General features: G+C 39.7%; 1 protein-coding gene across 1 annotated transcript; it reads right to left on the bottom strand.

Annotated features, from left to right (window-relative positions):
- Nucleotides 1-482: 482 nt before the first annotated feature.
- Nucleotides 483-27,196, bottom strand: PAIP2B (poly(A) binding protein interacting protein 2B). The gene is made up of 4 exons (XM_025868445.2): nt 27,011-27,196; nt 3,678-3,826; nt 1,547-1,723; nt 483-639 (listed from the first exon to the last, which is right to left on the bottom strand). The coding sequence occupies exons 2-4, from the start codon at nt 3,813-3,815 to the stop codon at nt 583-585; spliced, it is 372 nt and encodes a 123-aa protein (XP_025724230.1). The 5' UTR covers nt 3,816-3,826; nt 27,011-27,196; the 3' UTR covers nt 483-582.

The following is a 27,196-nucleotide window of genomic DNA, read 5'->3' as shown; positions in this document are numbered from 1 at the left end:
ACGTGGGCTTGGCAGGCCATGGTAATCTGCTTTATCACAGGAAAGCCCTGGGGGTCAGGGGAGCTGGGCTGTGAACCCTGATTTGCAACACCCCCTTCTTCCATTTGTCCCTCTTCTCATCCAGCTTAACAGACTCGATAAATAATTCTCCAGGTGTTCACTGCCCTTGGTAAGTGTACAGTAGGGTGAGAAGGGCATTCTTAAACACCCAGATTTTCTTGGTCAGCTTATTTTGTTTAAACACACACAGCAGAACATTCCTGATGAAGGGAAAAAAAGACTGCAATTTCCTTAACTCAAAAAGCTAATCATCATCATCATCATCATCATCATCATCATCATAGGAAACTGCTCCAAACCAAAGTCAGTAGAACAAAAGAAAAATACTCAGAGACTCAGAGGCTTGTAGAGTAAGACTGAGCAAATTAGTTACTCCAGTCACAGTGTCAAGTTAAACCACTATCCCCCTTCCCCACTGTGCACCCCTCACCCACCCCACCCCCTTCTTCAGCTCCGCCTCTTTGTGCAGCACTGTCCCCAGGTGTGGGGACATACAAGTTCTCCTCAAAGCTTTCTGTCAGCTCAATACTTCACTCCTGGAATAAATTCCTTGGCATCCGGATTCAGATTACTTTTGCTCTGAAATAAGAACCAAGAGATAATAAATCCCACTTTAAAAGTTGTTTTCTCCCTGCTTCCACTATTACCAGTACCTTCCTCTCAGCCACCAAGAAGGAAAAAAGCTCTGGCTGCTATTGCTGGGCAGCTCTCAATGGCTCCTGACATACTAAGCCTTAACCAACCTCATTTTCTCCTCCTGCTTTAGACTCCTGTTCTCTTCATGATGCTTTCATTAGAGACTTGCAAGTTTGACTGCAAAAATAATTGTTCAGTTCACTGAGTACCTTAACTCGATGAAAATCTGAGTATTCCACCAAAGCAGTTTGGTGACCACCATCCCTTTATTTTCCACCTCGCTGTAGTCTCTTTGGTTATCTACCCTCTTGTGAACGTCCAAAACCTGAGAAAACCGCAGGGCACAGTCCTTTGGAACGTGAGTTCTGTGAGAACTAAGTCACTCACAGAGATCTGACTGTAAGTAAACATGAAAGGCAGGAAATTGGTTTATCCAGTCTTTTAATTTTAAGTGGAAAATGGCCTCTTAGGAGTATGTTCCTTCCAAAACTGCATCATTCAAAACTATAAATATAGATTTGAGGAATAGTAAAAGGAAAGAACAACAGCAAGTGATCATTTGAAACCAAACCTCTTCTGTGTTCAAATTCTTATCCTTAATCCCAGTTCTACTTTCAAAGCCCCCTGGGGGAAATGAAAACCGGAGATGCTGCCACAAGAATGTTTTCACAATGCTGTGTGTGGTGCAACGTGTCTCCAATGCACCCTCTTATCAAAGCCCATGGGATGATGGGTGAAGAGACAGGGGCCAGAGACTTGCCCAAGGTGGCAGGGCCAGAAAAAAAGTCTGTCACTCCAAATCCCACAGTCTTTTCACTATGTCTCCTGTGCAATTACGTACGGCTCTTACCAAAATATCTTCAGAATCGTGACCATCGCTGATGGACAGTCCATTTAACTGCTGCTGCAACTGTCCCATGGCCTGCGGCAGGTCCCGGGAGGGGATGAACCAGTCCTGGTCTTCTTCATCCAGCATCTCCTGGAAGCAGCGGTCTAAGAAGTCTTGCTCCTGCAGCTCCTCCTCCACCTAGCAAGCCAAGGTGAGGAGCTCACACTTACCGTCCCAGTACGACTCACCCCTCCCAGTGTTCTACCTCTCTCTTTTGGAGGGTATTGGTCGGCAGTTGAGAACGATCTTGTCTACTAAGAATTAAGATGCTTCGAATGACTGGCTAGAGAAAATACAAGTTTTAGTTTTTCAACCAAATTCCATCAACAATAAGACTAAGGAAACAGTATGCAGAAGAGCAGAAAGTCCAGGCCTTCACATCTCTTCCGACATCTCTGTGTGACACAGACATGTTCCATCCATCCAGATGGCACTTACAGAGAATCATTTTAAAGCTCGAGACTCTTTTCTCAGTCTTGTTAAGCAACTCTTCTTAAATTTCCCACTTTACAAGTATGAAAAAGGTACAGGAGTTATATAACTAGACCACTACCTGGATAGTGGAGATTAAATCAAAACCAACTCTCAGCTTCTGGCCCTCTTTTCTGGTAATGAGGCCCCTAAAGGAGAAAAATACTTTCAGAACCTTAGAAAGAGATAAAGAACACTTTTCGGCAAACCAACAGAAAATGATGTCATCAATGTAGGTATCCTTTCAAAACAAGGAAAAATATGAGTATTTAAACAACTTTGTATCTCTTAAAGATGGCCCTAAACTAAAGCACTATGTATCTAGGATATTTTACACCTCTTTGCAGACATCATTAACTCTTAATAAAGAGAACGGTCCAGTCTGCAGATTAAGTGTGGTTTTAACAGGCCCTGGGCTTCACATTTGGCCATCCCTTTCCTGCGGGCTAGTGGCAACTGATTCCTAGCTCACTAGCACCACCATCAGAGGGGAAGTCAAGCAAAAATAATCACCCAAACTAGCCCATACACTTATTCATGAATTCAAAAGTCATCAGTAGCACAAGACGTAAAAATAGTCTTCAACATTACAATTAGCCACACTGATCTCAAGTAAATTAGATAATTACAAAGTACTTAAAGTAACAACCACCACAAAATATTTCCAAGCCGTAAGATCTAACATGACTGTTCAAGATCTGCCTTGCCTCTACCCGAGAGCATGACAGCGTGCTCCTCCTTAGTAAATCTACCCTCATCCATTGGAACACAAAAATGGTTACCTGGGCACAGGGATGTGACTGCAAGCGTGATCTATGTGCTAGTCCCAAAATCGTGACACAGTGAGCTGACTGGGGGCGGGGGGAACTGCTGGCTGCCCCACTTAACTTGTTTCCTTGTTCCCAGAGCACCAGGCTGTTCAGTTAAAACCGCATTTCCTGTCTCCCATGCTGGCGATGGCCACGTAACTATTCATCATGTAATGTCTACCCGAAGGGATGTGAACACTTTGGCATCACCTGGTCAAAAGGAGGTCCCTTCCTTGGCCTTTACCTCTCCCCCTTTCACGGTGGCTGGACTTCCAGTTATCCTTCAGCTACTCAGCTGATCAATGCCCTGGCCAGGCCGGAACAACACCATCGGAGAAGCATGTGGTCGCAGAATCACTGTCTACCTAGAATGCCTACCTTGAGCTATTAATGTCACAGGGATACAAGACAATAGATTACTGAGTCTTTGTTCAAACAGTCTAGCCTTTCCCCACCTAACACACTTCTCCATCTCAGACGTACGTTCTACCAGTGCCTGCGTCCCCACGTGGGGAGCATGTCAGGCTGGCCTGTCTGCACACAGCTGCTGTCCCCCAGAAGTCTATACCACATCACCATGGCATGAGATCTCCTTGCAATCAATGTGTGGAAAAGTATCAGTATCTTCCTCCGAAGTACCATACTCTGGTGTCTTACCAGCTGAAGAGGCTTCTTGGTGAGCCCAGACCAGGCCTCCATGCATTTTTAAATTCTTCTCAAGCTGATAAACCCATTTCTTTTGTTATAGATGAATGGTAAAATATTATAGCTGTTCAGTTACATGCATCTTAGCCTTCCACTTCTTTCTTTACCTGTCTGTTGAAATCTTCTTCGTTCTCCATCCACATGTACTCTGCAAATGGGTTTTCCTTCTCATCGTGCCCATTTAATCCCTGATCTTCCTTGGATTTTACATTAGGTGATGTATTTGCTACACTGGATCCATTCATTATGACAGAACCTAAACAGAAGCAAAAGAAAGGATCAAGGGAATGAAAACCTAGAACATCCAGATTCTTCCAGAAGCTTCTGAGGTTCTAAGTCAAAGTTATTACCTATAGATGAACAGAAACTATTAGTCTGTAACTGTTAGAAAACTAACCATATTCTGCAGTTATCAACTATACAGATGTAGAATTCTTAAAGAGTTAAAAGAAAAAAAATGTCTAGGCTCAGTTAGCCTTTCTAGGCAAGTGGGGAGGGGGAGATCTTTTCAAGTCCATTTTTTGCAGGTTCTAGAACCTAATCAAGGTCACAGCTTCCTTAATGTTTAAATAGGTAGAGGAAATGCATTTTTTTTTAAAGATTTTATTTATTTGACAGAGAGAGACAACGAGAGAGGGAACACAAGCAGGGGGAGTGGGAGAGGGAGAAGAGGCTTCCCACTGAGCAGGGAGCCCGACGTGGGATTGGATCCCAGGACTCTGGGATCATGACCTAAGCCAAAGGCAGATGCTTAACAACTGAGCCACCCAGGCGCCCGGAGAAAATGCATTCTTAATGAACACTGTGAATGACTACGCCGTATTCTGATTCTCAAGCTGTTTTTCTGTAAAACATATTTCAAAAAATAATACATGCTCACTGTATTGATAAACAAAAAGGAGAAAACTAAGGTTACCAGAGTTAACCAACTATCCAGAGTTAAAAACTATTAACAAGGTAGTGCACATAACCTTTCTGACTTCCCCTATGTGTATGCAGACACATAGACACACACACATATCCCCCAAGCATCCATCCTTAGAGTAACAGCACAATGCTCTATCATTTGCCTTTTCTCATTTCTGTGTTAATACCACCAAACTGTCTTTTGGGGTATTTCCAGTGTTTCCATGTTATAAAGGTTAGATGAACTTCTTGTGTTCATCTTTTTCGATGTTTTCCTTAGGATAACCCCAGAAACTGAACTGCTATATTGGAAACTATGTTTGCCTTTTTTAAGGCTCTTGATTTATTGCCACACTGCCATGAGAATTTAAATTCCCACCAGTAGGATATCAGTGCCTATTCCTCTGCACTGACTATTATTATTTTTTAAACCACTGCCAATCTCTTAAGAGAAAAATTGTCATTTATGGTTTACATTTACATTTCTGTGATTTTTTTACCGAGACTGAATATTTTGAGATATACTTACCGGTCATTTGAGTTCTTATTTTGTAATTTTTCTGCTCAAGTATTTTCACCATTTTTCTATCAGGGTATGTGTCTTTTATCTGCTATAAGGACTTTTATTATATTTGTCATAATTTTTATTTTTCATTAAAGAACTTATAAATTAAAAATACGATATTTGTTTTGTTTGCTTAATTTTTTGGTGGCAGTTTTTGCTGGCCTTAATTTTTGTCTACATCTTGTGTGAGTGTTTGCCTATGGCTTTTTAAAGTACATACATATTTTTTTAATTGCTTACATTTGGCTTCCAAATCCACACTGATGTGTTTGCTGTCATCTGGAATGTGTCTTTTTTCTGTTCTTTATTTAAATCTTAACCATTCTTCAAAAATCATTGCAGTCTTTACTCACTGCTTCCCTCCTCTACCTTCCTGTACCTTGTGAGCTCGGAGTTCATACTACCTAACTATTCTGTTTCATATGCATAATTTTTCTCTTTCCAATTAGATTCTCAATTTGTGAAATCAAGATGGAGGTTTATAATCTCAACCTCAACTCCATCTCCTCCCCCATCCTCCTTGAGGCATCTTTAAGTTTTCTTTAACAATTTTTTTCCTCACTCATTTCCATCGTGGCAACATTCATGAAAAAGTCTTTCTCTGCTTCTGGGTACACTAAAAAATCTAATCTTAAAAGACAAGGGAGAATTGTGATGAGTAAAAAATTAGATGAAAAATCAACTCATTGATATTTCAAAAAGAATTTCATTTATGACAGAAACCATTTAATTCACTGCTGGTTTAAGTAGGGCACCTAGTATAAAACATACTGGTTTAACACATTTTAAATAGAGACAAAAGAAATCAATGATTATTCCAAACACTGCTATATAATAATAATTCTATAAGCCTAAAGAAGGTAGAAAACCAGTTCTTTAATTTTACCACCTCCATTTGCAACATAACAATGCAGAAGCAAGTCTGCTCTAACTGCCAGGGCAACTGCATGACTAAGTAGGATATCCCTAAGCACAGAGACTCTTTAAGGACCTGACCCTTGCTGGGTAGCAGGTTAAACAGTATTATATTTCCAAAGACTCATTTGGCAATTGGTTACAACCAGCACAGTGATTTCTCCCCATCAGTATGGAAATCACCCAGAGAGAACCAGTATTCAGTTTTCTAAAATATCTGCCTTTGCCTAAAAAACAGATCCTAAGTGCACATGACCGTAAGGAAAAAGAGAAGGCAGATAGACAAAGAATAGAATAACCCATCTAATTCCAGAGTGAGGTGGAGTGCAGAGAGCAAACCACAGGATGCTGTCGTTCATGAGAAAGGGAACGGAAATGTACCATAATCCCAAATTGGGGATATTACCCAACTTAAAGCAAACACTTTGGAGAAGTTGAAAACACTGTGATATGGGACAGTTAATACTAGGAAAGAGGTTCTCAGGAGGCTATACAGTGTTGATTTGTAGTTTATATCATTCTACCTGTGTTTTCCACACAATTGGAAAGCTTAGGTTTCCCTAAATAGAAGCAATCCAACAACTTAATTTGTATAATGTTTAACAATTTATTTTTTAAAATATTTTATTTATTTATTTGTCAAAGATAAGAGAGAGAGAGCGAGCACAAGCAGGGAGAGCAGCAAGTAGAGAGAGAAGCAGGCTCCCTGATGAGCAAGAAGCCTGATGTGGGGCTCAATCCCAGGACCATGGGAGTATGACCTGAGCCAAAGGTAGACGCTTAACTGACTGAGCCACCCAAGTGTCCCTAATGTTTTAACAATTTATAAAATACTTTCATACCTATGCTCTTTCAGGCACATAATCTGTCCAACTTCATTCTAAAACAAAACAAAACAAAAACATCCAGATAGTGCTACATGTAAGACCAAAGAAGGTACCAGATTCAAGGGTTAAGCAACTTGAGTTGCTAGGTTAGCTCAAGAATAACACTGGTTTGTGGGCCTCCTGGGTGACAATGCACTGGTGCTTAATGTGCCCCTAGACTTTAGTAGTGGAATGGGAATGGGGAGATTTTGCTGGATACTGGTAACTCCTAGGTAAGGCATTTGAGGAATGCCTTCCAACTCCAGGAAGACACCAGGTAAGACAGGACCACTGCCCATGACTTCCCTGACCTTCCTGCCTCCAGAGTTTCATGTAACATTCTCTTCCTGTTCCCAGCTCCTTTCTAGTTCACCATCCACTATGCTTGCCCTCTAAGTACCCAGTATTTTCCTAACTATCCTATTTTGACCTTTGATGTTCATTATTTCACTTGATCCTCACCACATCAAGGTACATTATGTGTCATCCTAGTGTAGTGGGGACAAAGAAAATACCCCCAAAGCTTCCAGAGATGGGGGAAATGCTTGGGTACATAAGTAGGATCACAAATCAGAATGGCTGCCATGTTGTCAGCTATGTTATGGTAGAGAGGACCATGTGACAAGGAATTGAATCCTGCTAACAACCATGTGAGTGAGCTTAGTTCATCTTTCCCCAGTCAAGGCTTCAGATGAGACAGCCATCCCAAGTGATAACTTGACTGTAACTTCATAAGAGACTGTGAGGTAGAAGCATACCCAGCTAAGCTGCTCCCAGATTCTTGACCCACAGAAACTGTGAAATAATAAATGTTTGCTGTTTTAACCTGCTAAACTTTGCAGTAAGTTGTCACATGGCAATAGATAATACAGGTATTCAATAAACAATGACAACTAGTTCCACCATACAAACCATCAGTTGCCACATGTTTCCTCTTATCTATCTAGAGAACAAGCGTGCAGTTTGAAGTAGGTCACGGCTTGAGAAGTCCTTTAAGAATTAAACCTCAACAGTAGATAAAAGAGTTTATGTCTGGCCTGCCTCTATATTGCATTATGAAATCTGAGAACTATTTGAAACTTATTCCCCCTCTACCTCAGTTTCTCTTATACACACGCAAACATCCTGAAAATGGAAAATAAGAGTTGTCATTTTGGATTAAGATGGGAAAGCATGTAGCCAGCACAGATTCAAAATAGGGGTGCTAAGGCCTGCTAGGCATTTGATTTAGCACTTTATCGTGGTCAAGAGTTCATGTCTAAAATATTGGGCTTGAAATAGGGCCCTCAGTTCCCAACCATAAAGAACTTCAGGTCTTTTAATGTGCCTAGGACATTACTACAATGCTTCATCAGTTCAACACTTTGAACACCCACAACTTTCAGATCCAATGCGCTCATACCAGAAACTAGCTATTCTTTGAACCTGAGGTTTTTTCAGAAGCTATAAACCTGGACTGTGCCCATGCTAACAGCTTGACTCTGAAGAATACTTGGGACTTTTGGCTGAATTATATGGAAAAAGTCTATTGAGAAATTGCTATAAAAACTAGTCTCTACTATTCTGTTTCCTACAGCTTTGTGAACTTCTTTCAGTCTGGTTCATACCATTTTTAAATTAAATATTGTGAATAGCAGTTTAAAATGTTATTTTAGTTCAAATATGTGGCACTAGATTCAGTTTGGTCCATTCTCAGTTACGTCTTAGCAACTTAGGTCATTAGATGCATTTACTCATTAATATCGGGTGCCTATTTACCCTAGACACTGTGCTTGACTTGTGCTTTGACAGGGTATACAGTCCTTGCCCTGGTGGTATTTACATTCTGTCAGGAGAGAGACAAACAAATAATTAAGGATAATTATGATCCATGTTATAAAAGGCAAAGTAGAACTAGAAAACAATGGGGGCAGTGGGAAGGACCTAATCAAGTCTAAGAGTGAGGGATGGTTAGGAAAAGTTTCGCTGAGCAAACAACACTTTCTTTGATACCTAAAGAATATAAGTTAACTAGCAATAGGGAGAAGAGGGTGTATGGGCCAAGTGTAAGAACCCCAAGATGGGCTACTTTGGCATAAAGATTATTTTGAGATAAAAGCAGCTGAAACCCAGCAGATTCAGGAAAAGCTCTTTACCTCCCCCTCAATTGCCTAAATTTACATTGGAAAAGAAGAGCCTGTACCAGGAAGAGAGCTACTAACAAAAATTCCTCTTTACCTAAGAAATTTATCTGTACAACAGGGCAACCTTTGTTTCCAAAACATCTCCTCTCATTATCCTGCTAAAGGTCTTCCTCCCCTTTGCATCCTCAGACTCCTACCCCTCTCCTTAACTCAGGATGTCATGTAAGCTTCAAGTCACCCAACTTTGGAATTTATGTCTGTGTGGATTCCCATACATATGAAACTAAATTTGATTGCACCTGTTGCATCATGTGAATTTAATTCTTAGTCCAGCCAGAAGAACCTTGGACCAAGGAAAATTTCTTCCTTCCCAATGAGGGAAACACATGTGCATAGATTCAGAGGCAGGAAGGAACTCTCAGGAAATATAAGAAGGTAGGGATGCATATAGTTGGAGGGTCAAAGGAGAAAGGCTAGGAAGAGAGATGAAGTTGCAGAGACAGATGGGGCCAGATCATGCAGAACATTAGAGGCTACATGAAAGATTTTAATTTTATCCTAAAAGCAATGAAAGTCTTCAAAAAGGGTGTCCAGGAGCACAGTGATATGATTCAATTTATATTTTGAAATTACTCTGGCTGCCATATGGAAAATGGATTGGAGAGACTGACAGTGGATAATGGGAGCTAATGCACTAATCCAGATGGAAAAATGGTGGCTGCTTAAGACTAAGGTAATGGCAGTAAGAAGAGAATAGGCAGACTCTGAAACTATTTTAGGTTGTTTTTGGTGATGGACGTGGGGAGATAAGAGTGAGGGAAATATCAAGGATAACTTTGGCACAAGCAACTAGGTGGATGGTAATGTCATTCACTGAACTAAGGAATTCTGTGGGAAGGGCAAACTTTTCTTGGGTGGTGATGAGGAGTGGGGGGTAAAAGGGGTGATGTGTTCTATTTTGGATATGTTAAATTTGTGAAGCCATTGAAACACTCAAATGACTATGTTAAGTAGGTTATCTATATGCATCAAGAATAGGAAAGGTCTGGCTAAATAAAGCAATTTGGAGTGGTTGTTTATATAAATGGTCATAGAAATCATGGGGCTAGAAGATATTACCGAGACAGAAAGGGCAAAGTGAGATGAGAAGAGGATCCAAGACCCAGATCTGATACATGTGAACATTTTCAAAAGTCAGGTAGAGAAGGAGGAGAATACAGAAAAGGAAAGTGAGAAGAAGCCATAGAGTTAAGAAGGAAACCAGAAGAAGAGTATGGCATCAGAGAAATTAAGGGAAGATAGAACTCCATATAGTGAGTTGAATGGTAGCCCCCCAAAAGATGTCCACATCCTTATCCCTAGAACCTGTGAGGCCACCTTATTTGAAATAGCGTCTTTGCAGATGTGACTAAGAACACTGAAACAAGAAGATCATCCTGGATTATCCCAGTAGGCCCTAAATCTAATGACAGGTGTCCTTATAGAAGAAAAGCAGAGGGGCGCCTGGGTGTCTCAGTCGTTAGGCGTCTGCCTTCGGCTCAGGTCATGATCCCAGGGTCCTGGGATCGAGCCCCGCATCGGGATCCCTGCTCCACGGGAAGCCTGCTTCTCCCTCTCCCGCTCCCCCTGCTTGTGTTCCCTCTCTCACTGTGTCTCTCTCTGTCAAATAAATAAATAAAATCTTAAAAAAAAAAAAAAGAAGAAGAAAAGCAGAGAAGAGAAGGAGGCAATATGACCATGGAGGTGGAGATTGGAGTGATGTGGCCACAAGTTAAGAAATGCCTACAGCCACCAGAAGCTAAAGAGGCAAAGAACAGATTTTCCCTCTCCTAAACCCTCCAGAAGGAGTGCAGTCTGGATGACACCCTGATTTTTTACTTCTGTCCTCCAGAACTGCAAGAGAATACATTTATGTTGGTTTAAACTACCAGTTTGTGGTAATTTGTTACAACCACCACAGGAAACTAATAAATCCAGTAAGGTAGGTGTGTTGAAGGCTTCTGAAAGGTCAAGAGGAAGGCTGTTTCTCTGTTTCCTTGTTTGACAAAAGTATTCTTTTACTAAGTAAATAAACCCATCAACTTTTCTCCATCATTTGGTGGAAGATCCGGGTGGAAAGAAGCAGGACAAGTAGTTCGGCTGTTTGAGGAGTGAGGTGGGAAGAACATGTAGAATATGCACGTGGTGATTAAAAAACAGGTTCCAGGTCAACCTCTGATTAGAATGATAGTCCCTTCTATTTCCATTTCATTTGTTCTTGGAGAAGCTGCATGAACTTTAACAAAAAATAAATAAGTAATCACCTTGCTAAGCTTTCCTATGCTGACCTCAATACACAAATGCTCCAAAAATTATATTCCCTTTGATGCAAGAAAAGGGCTTGCAAATAGAATGTCAATGTGCTTGTTAAGCACACAGAAAACTTAACTTACCTGCAATTAGAAGCTGACAAGATGCTTTCAAAAGCTTATTAGCATACTCAAATAGGATTAAGAATGCAGTTAGCAAGTGTCCAGAAGGCATATTCTTATTCAGTAGTTCTCAATCTCTAGAGTACATTAGACTCACCTGGAAGCTTTTCCACATCATACCTTTCATACGTTATAATTTGTTAGGCCTAAGCCAACATTTGTGTTTTTGCTTGTTAACTGCCATAGGTTATTACAAGTAGAGAAAGACTAAACACTAAGAACAATTCCTCCAATAAAGTGGCAAATTCTATACGGAATAATCCAAATCCCAATTATCCTAATTCCTACATCAGGAGCTCCCAAATTAGTGAATGCTCTTTGCAAAAAACAAAAAACCCCAAAACACAGTCAAGTAAATTCATTTCTCTGAGAAGACCTATTTAACTACCAAGCATTTCCCTAATCAATTAGTTGCCTTTATTATTCATTTATTACATTTTTAATCTAGCACCTATTAACAACCCACAAACTTTTAGAAACAATGCCTCAATGATGCCTGTGACATCATCCTATTGGAAATGTACAAAACAGACATAAAATACACTCCATAAAATATTTAAAGCCACTTCTAAGATAGAATCAACAGACTTGCCTACCTACTTGCCTACATCAATGGTAAGCTCTCTATACCCCAGAGGTCTGCCCTCAAGTTCTACTTCCCCAGGTAAAGGCCATCAATTGTCCTCCCAGGATAACATCAAATGGTGGTCATTACAGGGACCCTGACTTCTCCATATCCAGCTCCAGATGGATATATGCTATTAACAGGGAAAATATTCTGAACTGAAGTCTTTAGCAGATTACACTAATCAAAAACATCGTTATGGGCAAATTATTACCTATGAAATAGGTGTGACTTTTCCCAGTCATAAAATAAAGGCCTCTAAATGTCTTAGACTAATCTGATGACACTTTAACTTGTCTTTTAAATGCACAGCAATATCAGAAATGCCACTGTAGAAACCTGAATACAATCTCTGCCTACAGGTCTCCCATACCTCCACCATTTCACACTTGATTACACCTATATTTTAGTGATTATTATACATTTGTTTTGGGCCCAGTCTATTTATAACCTTAGAAGTTTCTTGAGGGCAAGAATCAAGTCTTTACAGCTTTTAGTATGCCTCTGTGTGCCCACCAGGTCCTCAATAATTTGTTGACTAAGTGCCATTTTCAGAATGCTGTATTCTAAATCTCATTTCCTAGGAAGGAAGCCCATGCCCTTAGAGGCTATGATCTGTGGTTGAGCATTCTTCACTGAGTATTAAGAGATATTCCCCACAGCCAGGGACAACATAACTCAGGAATCTGTTTTGACAGGTTAAATTACTCTTGAGGAAGAGAAAATTCTTATTTCTATTCTAGAAAATATTTTTTATATATTCTTGTTTACTATGTTAGCATTTAATAACACTAGGTGGCTATAATAGTCTCCTTATGAGTTGGAGCCTAGGCATAAAAGCTTGCCACAGTGCAGTCACCTAAACTGGAGGAAATTCATACCATGGATTCTCAATAGATATCACCAAAAGGGACCACATGCTCATTTTATCTGATATATTTTTGGAAAAAAAGGATTGTCTGCCACAGCAAAGTGGGAAGAAAGTAGCTAACCACTCTAAATACATATGTAATGAGGTTGAGAAAACTGTTTTCACTACAAGTTTTTTCAGGAAAGGTACCATTTTGGGTGGAGAAACTCCTTGAAAATTAATTTGGGGTAGAAGGAGAGTACTTGAAGGACTAGAGTAAGAGAAATGCTCAATAGGAGAGAGGGGAATGTTTCCTTAGGGGGCTAAGGAAGACACAGTGCTGGAACACAACAAGAAAAAATGAGTCAGGAGTGGTACATTTCAGATCGTGGGAGGCTTTACACCATGCAATGTAGTCTCCACTCTAAGACTCAATGTTCAGCTAACTACTAGGGCCATATAAAGCTTAGGAGCTGATGGATTTTTTGGTGTGGAAACCATTGAGAGGCAGAATTTGATGTCTAAATTATAGAGGCAGGCCAGAAGTCAGTTGTGATATGGGAAAGTACTTGAAGCAAGTTTACCCAGATGTCTAAGGGAAAAAGAGTGCACCATAGGACACTTACATTACAAAAAGGAAACAAGTAATCTACCCAATACAAGGGGAAAAGACAAAAATAAAATAATAGCTCTTCTAAGTACTTCACTAACATTCTCTCTTTAACGTTCACAAGGATTCTATGAGGTAGGTGCTGACATTATCCCTGTTTTTCAAACGAATTCTCCACCATTCAGAAATTTATTAAATACCTTGCCTAAGGGATAATGTAGTAAGAGCCAGAATTGGGACTTAAGTTTAGGTCTTCTGTCCCTAAAGCTCATGCTCTTAGCTACTACCTTACCCTCTTACACTTCCCACTTTAGCTCCAGAATGCTTATGATATAAAACTCTAAATTTTCTCAAATATTGCTAATGGAAGTGGGGGAACCAGGCTGAAGAAAAATGCTATTCAACAAAAGGACTAGGTCTCTGGAAGGAAAATAGGAGCAAGGTCATATCACATGCTGGTGCATTTAAATAAAAATAAATTGTGTTCTCTACCATAAACATACAAAGCTCCATTTAATTTGAAGCTTGCAAGTCCTTTTAGGATGAGAAAGCAGACCCCCAAACATGTATATAATCCCTTATGCATAATTCCAACATCCAAAAAGCTCTAAAAACTAAAAATTTTCCATATGCTTTATGTCAAAACTCAGATGACATTAAAACTTGAATTGATGTGAAGCTATATATAGCCTGCATTTATCCCACTTAGTATGAATACTCCTGTTTTGCTCAGAAATACTAATGTGTGTGACTAAGGGTGCTGCAACAGACCATAGGGGCATTACATAACACACAGAAAAAGCAACTCTCTAAAATTTGAAAAATTCTGAATTCTTAAACTCATATAGCCAAAGGTTTTAGGTCCTCTATGGGCTTGTATTCCAAAGTATTTTATTTTATTTTATTTTATTTTATTTATTTTATTTTATTTTGTTTTTAAGAGTTTTATTTATTTTTTGACAGAGAGAGAGACAGCAAGAGAGGGAACACAAGCAGGGGGAGAGGGAGAGGGAGAAGCAGGGAGCCTGATGCAGGGCTTGATCCCAGGACTCTGGGATCATGACATGAGCCAAAAGCAGATGCTTAATGACTGAGCCACCCAGGTGCCCCTCCAAAGTATTTTAAAAACAATTTCTAAGAATGATGAGATCAGAGGTACTTAATCTTCAGGATCTCACAGGTCAGTAAATTTTCAAAAATATTTTGAAGAAAATATAGAGTTACAATTTTTAAAAACTAAGTAAGGATGGAGTGCCTGGGTGGTTCAGTCATTAAGCATCTGCCTTCGGCTCAGGTCATGATCCCAGGGTCCTGGGATCGAACCCCGCATCCAGCTCCCTGCTCTGTGGGAAGCCTGCTTCTCCTTCTCACACTCCCCCTACTTGTGTTTCTCTCTCTCTGTGTCAAATAAATAAATAACATCTTTAAAAAAAATAACTTCACAATGTCAAGATAATTTAAAAAAACAACTAAGTAAGGATGATAAAAATAACCTATCAATGTCGTTTTATAAAAGGGTATTTTCAACACCAAAAAACACAGGAAGGCCTTAATTCAATGCAAAAGACAATTCTTTAAATTGAATAAATTTACCTTTATGGAAAACACTCTGTGGTCCTAATTTTTCTTATTTCACCACAGGCTGGTGAAAATTCACTGGAGACCAGCACCATTCTGGTCAGAGGCATAAAGCCCAGCTGGCTACAAAATAAAATTGCTTCAGGAAATGGTCAAAAATGCAGTCCCTGAAGCTCCATCCTAGGAGAAGGTCTAGGCCACATCTATATTATGTTTTAGAAAGCTTGTGGGTTGTCTCTGATATGCAGCCAAGCTTCAGAACCACTGGTCTAGTCTGTAGGATCTAGTTCCACCTTTTTTTCCCTCTCCTCAATTCTTTTCTGAGGGAGTAAGGAGAGCAAAACACAAATGTTTCCAAGTAGGGAGTCTGCCCAACCTATTTTTTTTTTTAAGATTTTATTTATTTGAGAGAGAGAGAGAGCATGAGAGCGGGGTGAAGGGCAGAGGGAGAAGCAGACTCCCTGCTGAGCAGGGAGCCCAATGTGGGGCTCGATCCCAGGAGCCTGGGATCATGATCTGAGCCGAAGGCAGACGCTTAACTGACTGAGCCACCCAGGCGCCCCTGCCCAACCCAATTTTTATAATACCAGTTATTCCTCCAACAGTCAATGCTGGATCAGCTCATCAACTTGCAAACTGAGGTTGTTAGCGGTGGAACAACAGAAATTAGGTAGTAGACAAGCGAGAAAAGCCTGCTGAAGCAAAACTCCTCTATGAAAAGGTGTGGGTTCCAGAGTTTCTTTCTCTTCAACTCAAAGATTCTATATGATGCCTAAATTCAGCACAGGTAATATTTGTCTTTGCTGGAAAAAAATAATAATTTAAAAATGTATGGGGCGCCTGGGTGGCTCAGTTGGTTAAGCAACTGCCTTCGGCTCAGGTCATGATCCTGGAGTCCCGGGATCGAGTCCCACATCGGGCTCCCTGCTCAGCAGGGAGTCTGCTTCTCCCTCTGACCCTCTTCCCTCTCGTGCTATCTCTCATTCTCTCTCTCTCAAATAAATAAAATCTTAAAAAAAAATAAAAAATAAAAAAATAAAAATGTATGTGTGTACGAATATGTATTTATATGTGTGTATGTGTGTATCTATCTAATCCTTCATAGCTGCTTTCTGTGTCCAGCTGCTATGCCAGGTCTATGATTTTGACTTTCATTTTTCATCTTTGGAGGGATTTCAAAAATCGCTAATATTGCCTCAAACAATATAATGACAAATCATAAAAACAACTGAAAATCCACAGCATGCTTGATGTTTGATGCAGCAGACTACATTCTCCAACATTCCAAAAGATAAAAAATTAATTCCAATAATTTCTTTTTTTTTGGCAAAAAGTTTCTTATTCCCTTGCTATTGTTTTAAAAAACACTTAAGAACACACATAGCTAATATCTTTAAAAGCACACACAACTTTCAATAAGCTATCAAACTTCTGTCCCCGCTAAAAAAATTAGCAGAATCTTCTAAAGCAAGGCTAAATGGTCAGTGACAGGGGAGATGAAAAGGACATATAAATAACGCCTATTCTCATGGGATTAATCACTAAATCCTATTTGACCAGAATCCCTTGGCCTCTAAGCTTTGCAAATGAAACAGCAATCTCTCATTAGAAATTCATCTAGGACTTCGAATCATGAAACAAGAATTGTTTTATGTCCCTGTGTATTGCTGATTACCTGAATTCAACACAATGCTGGCAACAAGAGGGGTGAATCTTTGATGATTTGCTCCATAACCAGTTTACTTCTTATACTCCCAGACCAAATTCAGCTTTCTTCTAGAGCCAGAATTTGAATATTTAGTTAATATACAGCAGTGGTTCTCAAAATTTAGTCCCAGGCCCAGCAGCATCAGTACCACATGGGAACTTGCTAGAAATGCAAATTCTCAGGCCCCACCCCAGACCTGTTGAATCAGAAACTCTGGGTGGAGCCCAGACATCTGTGTTGTAATAAGCCCTCCAGGTGATTCTGAAGCATGCTTAAGTTTGAGAACCACTGATAGACAACAAGTGAAAAAAAAAATGTGATTCCTTCTGTTGGTCCAAAGCCAGGGGTGCCGTATATTCTATCTTGATAGGAAATAAAGACATCCAGTTAAAAGGCATAATCTCCTCACAACTCCTACCTTCAATCGAGTGGGTTTTATTTTTGTGAGCTAAGTAAGAAAACAAGCTGCAATCTGAGATTTAGTCAAAAATGTATATTTAATGGGCATCAGTTCCCTTGCAGCTTGATTTCACACATTGCCCTTTACATCTTCTTACATCTAAAGTTCCAAAAAAGGATCTTCATAATGTAAGCCTTGGACACTTCAGGAATTATATAATAAAACATCAACTAGGTCTGAATATATCAAGCTTATTAGAGAAGAAAAGTGGAATTATTTGCTACATCTCAGAACTGTATTCAACAGGGAATTAGGGATTTCTTTTCACTTTTATACTTCCAAGTAAACACAATTAAACCAGAACATCCCATTCTTTAAAAGGTTCTAGCGTGGCAAAGTTTCACTGCATTACTTCTTGTTTTCAGTGGGGATAAAGCAGAGTCTTGGGAGGCCCATTTTGTATATCTGCAAGGCTGCAGAATAAAATAGTCACATCTGTTCAATACTGAAACAAAGGTCCGGTAAAACCTCAGATGGTGAGTGTAATACCTCGGCACTCACCTAGGTCATAAAAAGACACCAAGAACACCCCATCACACAAAAGCAATTACATACTGTGCTCTTGTTTATACTAAAATCACTATGTTAAAACTTCACTTGCCCTAATATTATTGCATTTTAAAGAAGGGGGCAAGACCAGTCTGCAGTCCAGAAAGCACCAACTTTCAAAAAGCAGATAGTTCCCATGCAACTGTTTCAGAGCACAAATGAAGAGACCCTTCTAATGATTAGTTTACAGGTACCTCAATACATTAAACAGAACAAAAATAGCACAAAAGATAAACCACAGACCAATTTCCATGCTATAGACATACACTTTCAAATAAAATATGAACAAATAAAGTCAAGCAACTTATTTAAAAACAAAGCAATGACACTGATCAATAGGGTTCAGCCCAGAAATGCAAGGATAGTCTAAAATTACGAAATTAAAAATGTATTTTTTCACATTAGCAGGCAAAGGAAACAAAACCTACATGAGCATCTCAGTAGTTGCCAGAAATATATATATCATGATTCTACCTTAAAAAAATGTTTCTATGCATTAAATGTCTAAAAAGCAAAAAACCAGAATGTTTTGGATAGCAAAATTACAGATCGTTTTTCTTTATATTTTGTTTTCTAATTATTATAAAGAAGAGTGTGACTTTTTATAATTAGGGAGAAATGTTTTCATTTATACATATTTAAATCTCTTTCTTATTTTCCTCATGGATATGTGTCACACATAGACTACAGGGGTTGAATTCCTGCCTCTTGAGGTTGATCAGCCCACTTCTGGGATGTGCACTGGACAAAGCTGCCCTATCTTCATTTTATTTATTTATTTATTTATTTATTTATTTATTTATTTATTTGCAAGCGAGAGGCAGAGAAAGGAGCAGGGGGAGAGGCAGAGTGAGAGGGAGAAGCAGACTCCCCACTGAGCAGGGAGCCCTGGGACTCTGGAATCATGACCTAAACTGAAGGCAGATGCTTAACCGACTGACCCACCCAGGCGCCCTTATCTTCATTATTTTTAAAGGTCCTCTAGTAGCAACACAGAAAAAACATAATTAGGTAAGTTAAAAAATATGAAAAGTGTGATTACAATTGAAAAGAATATGTATGCATTAAAAAATATACAAGTGAAAATGAAAAAGAAAGCAGGTACTGAAGCCATGGGGCAACCATCTGCAAACATTGTTTTCAGTTGTTTTATTGTGTTCAAAGTATTTTTTAAATACATAAAATTGAGTAAAGGAAGAAAAAAAGAAACCCTGCCAATCCCTTGCTACTGGGGCCACTCTTCCAATCTTTGCTACTGTTGCTATGTATTCATCTGACATCAAAAAGATGGGCAGCCCCTCGGACCCTTTCTTCTTTCTCATAACCCCATTTCGTTCATTCATTCACACATTTCTTGAAAAGGTAACAAACACAAACACATGATTCAAAAAAATGTTTTAAATATATATAAAGGCATATGGCGAAATCCTATCTCCACTCCTATTTCTTCCATTGGTTTCTTATATTATCATTTCAGAATTTCTTTTTGCAATTATAAGCAAATATAAATAAATGTACATTCTTATTCTACCCTACTTTCTCTCTCAGCACAAAAAGTAGCATACCAAATACATGGTTGCATGCTGTGCCCCTTTTTAAAAAAAAATCACAATATATCTTAGAGCTCTTTTCCATCTGGTCAGTCCACAGTCTTCTTCATTCTCTTCTACAACTATCCAATATTCCATGGTTTGCATGTACCACAGTTTAATCAGTTCCCTGCTGACAAACAATGGGGTGATCCCTATCATGCTATTACAAACAATGCCAAGCATAACCACATGCATACATCAAATTTGCTTCTGAATGTGCCTTTGATGAAGCTTCTGGAATGGTTCAAGATATTAGATGATTGATTACAAGGTCACCTGTTCATCAGGCTGAGAAGTTAGCCCCTTTTCTAGTTCTCATTATATACAGCATTATGTAGCAAAAGATGGAACGATTCCATGAATCAACAATTGTACTCTTAGGGGATTCATCTCATAAAAATAAAATGACTAAAACATGCAAATGAATGCATTTCTATAAAAAATGATGAATGTGAATAAAAAGCATATAATATACCCATCAAAATGTGAACCACTGCCTTAGTATGGTGGATCTATGGAGTGTTTTGCAGCTACCCACCCCCACCTTTTTGCCCATCAATGCTTTCTAATTTTACAAAAGTAATGTACTATTTCTGTAATATAAAATTTTTTGAAAATGATAAATAAAATGTTAATTCAAATTAAGCCGGATACATTCCTTTGGTCTGTCTTATATTTGTATAGTGAGTACTTCAGAGTTCCTAAAGTATGTTTATGTACATCATTTAATTCTTATACTAACCCTATGTATTTTCATTCTATCAAAACGGAAAAGGAGGCAACAGATGGTTAGGCAGTTGAGCTCAAGGTCATTCAAATAGAAAGGTTGGCAGAGACAAATTTCAAACCTAGATCTTCTGACTGCAAATTCAGTGCACTTTCAAAAACATAACTGTTGTTTCCTTAATTTTAATAATATTTCAAGAGTTACTCACATAATCAGAATTTGACAGATGAATTAAAATTATACAGTATAAGGCCTCAGTCCCTAAAGCTCATATAATCAGATTTTATTGAAAGGAGAATGCTAGCATACAATAATCAAAACTCTAGAGTTAGGAGAGGGTCTGGATGCTTCTAAATAAATTACCCAACTGGCAAAATATATGTCTAATATGGCCCAAAATCAATGCATAATGAAAGTAACATCCCCTTAAGTTGGAAGATTCTCACCTTCAAGACAACCTTTGGTTTTGACTCCTGCTCTAGTCTCCACACACCTCATGGAATTTCAAAATATGAGTAAGCCATACTTTCAAGGGGGTGATTATAAAATATATATTTTTTTAAGTTTGGGACATACTGACCAAGTGATAATAAGTAAGGATGTATTCTTTCTCCCCAATGTCTCTCCTTCTTTCCTATAAAATCCTACAGGTTAGGGGCGCTGGGGCGGCTCAGTCAGTTAAGCATCTGCCTTCGGCCCAGGTCATGATCCCAGAGTCCTGGGATGGAGGCCCCATGTTGAGCTCCCGGCTCAGCAGGAGTCTGCTTCTCCCTCTCCCACTCCCCCTGCTTGTGTTTTCTCTCTCTGTCAAATAAATAAATAAAATGTTTAAAAAAAATTATACAGGTTATTTTATAATACACACGGAGACCACTGATAAATATTGGTTTGTTAAAGGATATTTTAAAAAGATTTTATTTTGGGGACACCTGGGTGGCTCAGTCGTTAAGCGTCTGGCTTCGGCTCAGGTCATGGTCCCAGGGTCCTGGGATCGAGCCCCGCATCGGGCTCCCTGCTCCGCGGGAAGCCTGCTTCTCCCTCTCCCACTCCCCCTGCTTGTGTTCCCTCTCTCGCTGTGTCTCTCTGTCAAATAAATAAATAAAATCTTCAAAAAAAAAAGATTGTATTTTTTTATTTTACATTTATTTTTATAGAGGGAGTGGGGGAGGGACAAGAGGGATAGGGAGAGAAAGACTCTTAAGCAGGCTCCACGCCCAGCACACATCCCAGTGCAGGGCTCAGTCTCACAACCCTGAGATCATGACCTGAGCCAAAATCAAAAGTCAGATGCCTAAGTGACTGAGCCACCCAGGCGCCCCAAAGTATATTTGATTCATCATTCCTCAAACTGTGTCTCATAGGGCGCCTGGGTGGCTCAGTTGGTTAAGCGACTGCCTTCGGCTCAGGTCATGATCCTGGAGTCCTGGGATCGAGTCCCGCATCGGGCTCCCTGCTCGGCAGGGAGTCTGCTTCTCCCTCTGACCCTCTTCCCTCTCGTGCTCTCTATCTCTCTCTCAAATAAATAAATAAAATCTTTAAAAAAAAAAAACTGTGTCTCATATAATTCTGTTCCAAAATATGATTAGATACATTTCAGAGGGGTGGAAAGGAAAGACCATGGTTAAATACAATGCACCCTTTTTGGAGATCCACAATTCACAGCGGACATTAATATAATAAAGGCTCTAGAGAATTCCTGCATCACAGAAACCTTTGCTTAACCCAGTTTATTTTGACATAAAATTCTTCTACTGTGGCATAACTATTTACATCTTGTGTTTAGACTAACTGCTTGAATAAAAGTAGTTATTAATTGAACACCCCCAACAGATATGGCAAAAATGGATAGTTCTTAAATGTTTCCTAACACGAAAGTATTAATTCTTTAAAAAGTTCCTATGTTCAATCTAGCGAACTCCTTCCTCTTTACCCACCAAAGCCTTGCTCAGATATCTCATTTGAGAAATCTTCCCCAGTGCTCTCTATATTACTAACTGCTCCTTTCTCCTGGTTTACACAGCATTTATTTATATCTCTATTATCTCACTTAACACATGATAAACCAGTTCATCCATCTGTCTCCTTGCTAGATGGTGAGCTCCTTGAGAATAAGTTTGATTATATTTTCAGCACCTTGAACACCGTAGGGCACATATGAGCTTCATGATGAAGAAGTAAACAGAGTCACTTCCTCAGGTATAACAGTTCCCCAGAATTCAATTCTCGTATTTCTAAACTGTTAGTGAAACCTTGCCAATAGCTTGAGAATATTATGTTCTCTCCCTAAAACCTGCATGTATTACTGAGCAGCAGTGGTCAGAGTTAACTCTGTGACATGTGCTCTAGCCAAGCCCATTCACAATTTTTTCCTTAGGTGATTTTTGTTTGTTTATATCTCTGTGCATTTGCACCTGCTGGTCCCTGCTTGGAATGCTGTCTCAAAGTTTTATGCACCTGGAAAACATTCTTACTCATCCTTTAGGAATCAGGTTAAACAATAGCTTCTTTGGGAAGCCTTCATATCTTCCCATCCTTTCAGAAAGAGTTAGGAATTTCTCAAGTCAGACATTTATGCAGATTACTACATAAGCACCAAGGACAGAAAGATGAAGATGTGGAGGGGCGCCTAGGTGGCTCAGTCAGCTAAGCGTCTAACTCTTGATTTCAGCTCAGGTCATGATCTCAGGGTCCTGGGATCAAGCCCCATGTCGAGCTCTGCCCTCAGCATGGAGTCTGCTTGTCCCTCTCCCACCGCTCCTCCCCTTGTTTGTGCCCTTGCTCTCTCTCTTTCTCAAATAAACAAATAAATACAATCTTTAAAAAAAAAAAAGAAAGAGAAATGAAGATGTGGACCCCACATTCATGGAGCTCACAGTCTAGTAAGGAAGACAGCCATATAAACAAATAACCACACTATAATAATATTAAATGTAATACCAAAAGAAAGACTTAGGGAGTATTTGACATATGTTTACTTTGTTATGCTCTTTATTAGACACTAAAGCTCTAAGGACTGCTATACCCTCAATTGTCTTCTGAAGAAACTGTCCCCAAGTGGTTCTTTTATTTTATGCTAAGATCTGTACAACAGATAATGCATGAAACCAACCCTACTTCTTGGGACACAAGCAACTGAACTGGCACTCAGAGCACTAACTAAAGATAATCTACAAGCTGAACTTGAAAGCGATCACCTAGGACATGTCTTGGCTCAAAATTCTGCCCAATAGGGGTTCTCTATTTTAGGTGACAAACCAATCCAATCAGGTTGTTCTCTCTTGGGAAATACAAATGTTGGGTGAACAAAGTAAAAGAAAGCAGGTTTCCAGAGCCCAAATCCTATTCTAAATACTGCTCAGCTATTGTTATTTAAGGTTTTGAAAGCAGTAGGGCCAAGGGACAATATGGCTGCTGAGATGATTTCCCATTTAAATTTACATTAAACCCTCATCAGCAAAGATAATATGTGTGTGCCTCTTCCTTTCAATTGACAAGGGCCTAACACATCATAACACCACTTTTTAAATTAGAGAACAGGCTTAAGAGTTCTACAACTTGACCATAATCCCTCAGTTGGTAAGTGGCAAAGCCAAAAATCAAAAATCAAATCAGCCTGATTCTTCTAGAAAATCCTGCTAGGTAAATGGCCTCAAAATCAATTGATGACACTTAAAAGTTGACACAGGTTAATGGAGAGAAGCTTAGAAGTAAGTTTATGCACAGAATAAAACAGAAATGTTCTGGAAGTCAATATGCTAGGAGATGTGAAGTGGGAGGAGGCATACCAGGTGTTACTTTGGTCAAGTTAATTTCTTTCCAACCTGGACCTCTCCCCTGAGCTGTGAGCTGCCTGTTTCTCTTACTCAAAAATATATCAGTAAGGGCAAGATCTTAATCTGTTTGTTCACCAGAGTCTAAAACAAAGCCTAACTTACAATAAGTGCTTAATAAGTATTTGTTGAATAAGTGAACAAATTTTCAAAGAAGCGAAAGGAACATTCTACAGTGGACTCCAAGAAGGGTTATCACGAAATAGACTCCAGAGGTCATTTACATTTTCATGGATCCTGCCTTTGTGAATTCTCCTACTTGCTAAAACGTCTTTGTAACCACAAAACCAACACTCACCGTGCTTTTTCAGCCATTCACAGACATGCACAAAGTGCGAAAACTGAGTCACCCCTCCAAAACATTCCCAGCTAAGGTAGAACATGGCAGTGCTCTGCATTTGTGTCTCCAGTCTCATACAGGGATGACTAGAGGACACAGATGGAGGGGGCAGTGCAATGTAGAGCAAGAAGCTCCGGCTCAGAGGCCAATCAGACAGGGTTTGAAGCCTAACTCTGGTACTTGTTAGAGACTGGCCTCAGGGAAGTCACTTAACACTTCTGAACCTCATTTTCTCTTTTTTGAAAATAAAGAAAATAGAATTTACCAGGATAAACTGTATTTACGTAAGATTATAATCTATATAAGATGTTTATATGGACGTATTTTCCCTAGGAGCAGTGGTTCAGTATTTGTTAATTTAGTGCTCTAGGTGACTTTATCGACCAAAATTACTGTAAATAATGAGAATCAAAGATAATTATTTATAATGAAATAACAGAAAGATATAGAAAATAATTATTTGGATGGAGTGCAGGCCAGTGTCAGGCTTCAAGAGATTTTGAAATAGAACCTCACTAGGCATATAAGGTGTGAAAAAGGCTTTCAAGGAGAGAGAACAGCACCTACGGAGAGAGACCCAAGTGTGTAAAATAAACAGGTAGGTTTAGGAAATGTCACTTCAGAAAGTCTAGAGCAGGAGATGAGGCCAGAACATGGAGTCACAGTGCTTCTCTGTGCCCTGCATACTACTCTGTACTGCAGAACCTCTCCCTCTGCATTTAATTCTTGGTTTATAGGTTTTTCTCCCAGTAAACTGTGGATTCCTTAAAGACAAGCTCTCTAGGAAGAAATCATAGTTATAATCTTTTAAATCTGCAAATGAGTAATTACTAAGCACAAATACACCTGAAAAGACTGTTAAAAAAAATAACTTTGGTTTTCAACCACAGCCTATACCAACGCATAGATCTGTAGTTTTTCCAGGACTTTTCTTTGATGACTGTTAATAATTCTGTAATTAATATTTTACTGTTCTCAATACCTGGGCATTTGTTAGAATAGCTTTAAGATCTTCCTCTTTTTCATGTGATTTATTAACAGGGTTCAAACATATGGTCTACTAGACAATGCAATACTGCCTCTTCAGAGTAAAGATTCCTCTTAATTCACTCTACTAGACTTATTTCTCTATATACAAGGTACAGTCTTACCATAGTAAAATACAAGGAAATATATATATATATTACAAATAAAATAAACAATGAAAATTTTTCACAAAAACTTGCAAAATTCTGTCCAAAATAAAGTGTACATATTAAACTCAGTGCTTACATTTCAACTCTGTGAACTAAGAAAAACAATTCCAATTTATATGAAGTCACGAAACTAAGTACTTTTAGAACCTACAAGGTTTTGTCCATGTGTATTTTCTCTTGCACACTTTCTCATATACACATAGCCTAAGGGACCCATCACACTTAATCCAATACTTCTATTTCCTCAAAACAAAACTCTTACAGTCCAATATATGAATTAATATTTTCAAAACCCCAAAGTGACTTTTCCCCATAAATTTCTTGGCATAATTTTATTTAGGCACAACATAGTTTGCACTGTTATCTAGAACCAACATCATTAAAACACAAACTGACATACTATAAATGTGAGTACAAATCCTGTGTGAATAGGGAAAAGAGAATATTGTTTTTAAACAGATTCAATGCCATATTATCCATAGTCTTGGTATGATCAAATCACATTGTGCTACACGGCTAAAGTATGTCGTATATTTTATGATAAACTAGGGTGGACAGGCCCTTACACTACAAACTCTGTGCCGCTCCAGGTAAGCTATTTAAAGTATAATGAAGAAAAAAAGTATAATGAAAACTGCCTACTTAAAATAATAATATATTTTAAATTTCTTGTGGCCAGTAAAGCCTTCTCACCTGCATTTCCAGAAACTATCACCAAAACAACTGTACTGGGAAAAAGATTTCAGAGAGGATATTATGATCAAATGCCATTTTAAGGAAGCCAAGAATAATTTACCATTAACAAAACCGATTAAAGTTCCTAGTCTTGCAAAGCTCCCTGTACTGTGTATTCTGCGTCTCTTGCATTCACCTTCCAGCTGCTTGGAAGGAGCAAGTGGAAAATGTTAGTTTCCAAGAGAGATGTGGATGAAATTTAGCGGGGGGGAGGGCTAAGGGACTCACTAGCAGAACGGAAGGCAGCAGAGAAGTGGCCGGGGCTCCTAACTCAAATTAGGTATCAAGAACGAAAGCTGGAGTAAAGTGGGAGGTGGAGGGAGTAGAAGAAACGCAGATAACGCACCCCGGCCCGCGAATGGGGGAGGGGTGAAAAAGCGCAACTCCTCCCCCTACCCGCCTGGGGAGGGGACCGGGGGATGCAACACCCGTCAATTTGCCTCGCGGGGTTGCGCTGGGGTAGTGTCAAGCCAAGGTTTCAGTCCGAAGGAGGCTGAGGGGGCTCAGGGAAGTTGAGGGGTGGGGTTGGAATAGCGCGCCTGTGCGGGGAGAAAAGGACTAAGACCCCCGAAAGCCCGCGAGAGGCAGAGGGTAACCCCAACGGATGCCCCTGCTCGCCGATGGCCACGACGTGGGACCCGCCGGCTTACCCTCACCACAGGAGCTCGGACGGGCGCGCGTCGCCCCTCACAGCCCCGACGGCTGCGGAAAGAGAGGCGCAGGGCGCCCCCAGAGCCAGGAGAGCGGCGCTTCCCGTGGGTCCCCTCCCCGGCAGCCCGGGTTCCCGAGCCCACCTGGGCTGACCAGAAGCCCTTCCTCCAGATCGTACTCCGCCACTCCTCCGAGAGCCTCAGCCGTCGCCGCAGAGGTCGCCGTCGCCAGAACAGTCTCGGCCTCCAGTACCAAAGCGTGAGCCACAGCACGGGAGAACCGCCGCTGCCACTCGCCAGGTTACCTCTTACAGCACACTGGCTCCTTAC

Source organism: Callorhinus ursinus, unplaced genomic scaffold (assembly GCF_003265705.2).
Source record: "Callorhinus ursinus isolate GAN/ISIS: 27379988/994484 unplaced genomic scaffold, GSC_fseal_2.0 scaffold10, whole genome shotgun sequence".
NCBI lineage: Eukaryota > Metazoa > Chordata > Mammalia > Carnivora > Otariidae > Callorhinus > Callorhinus ursinus.
This window is presented reverse-complemented; position numbering and strand designations above follow the sequence as displayed.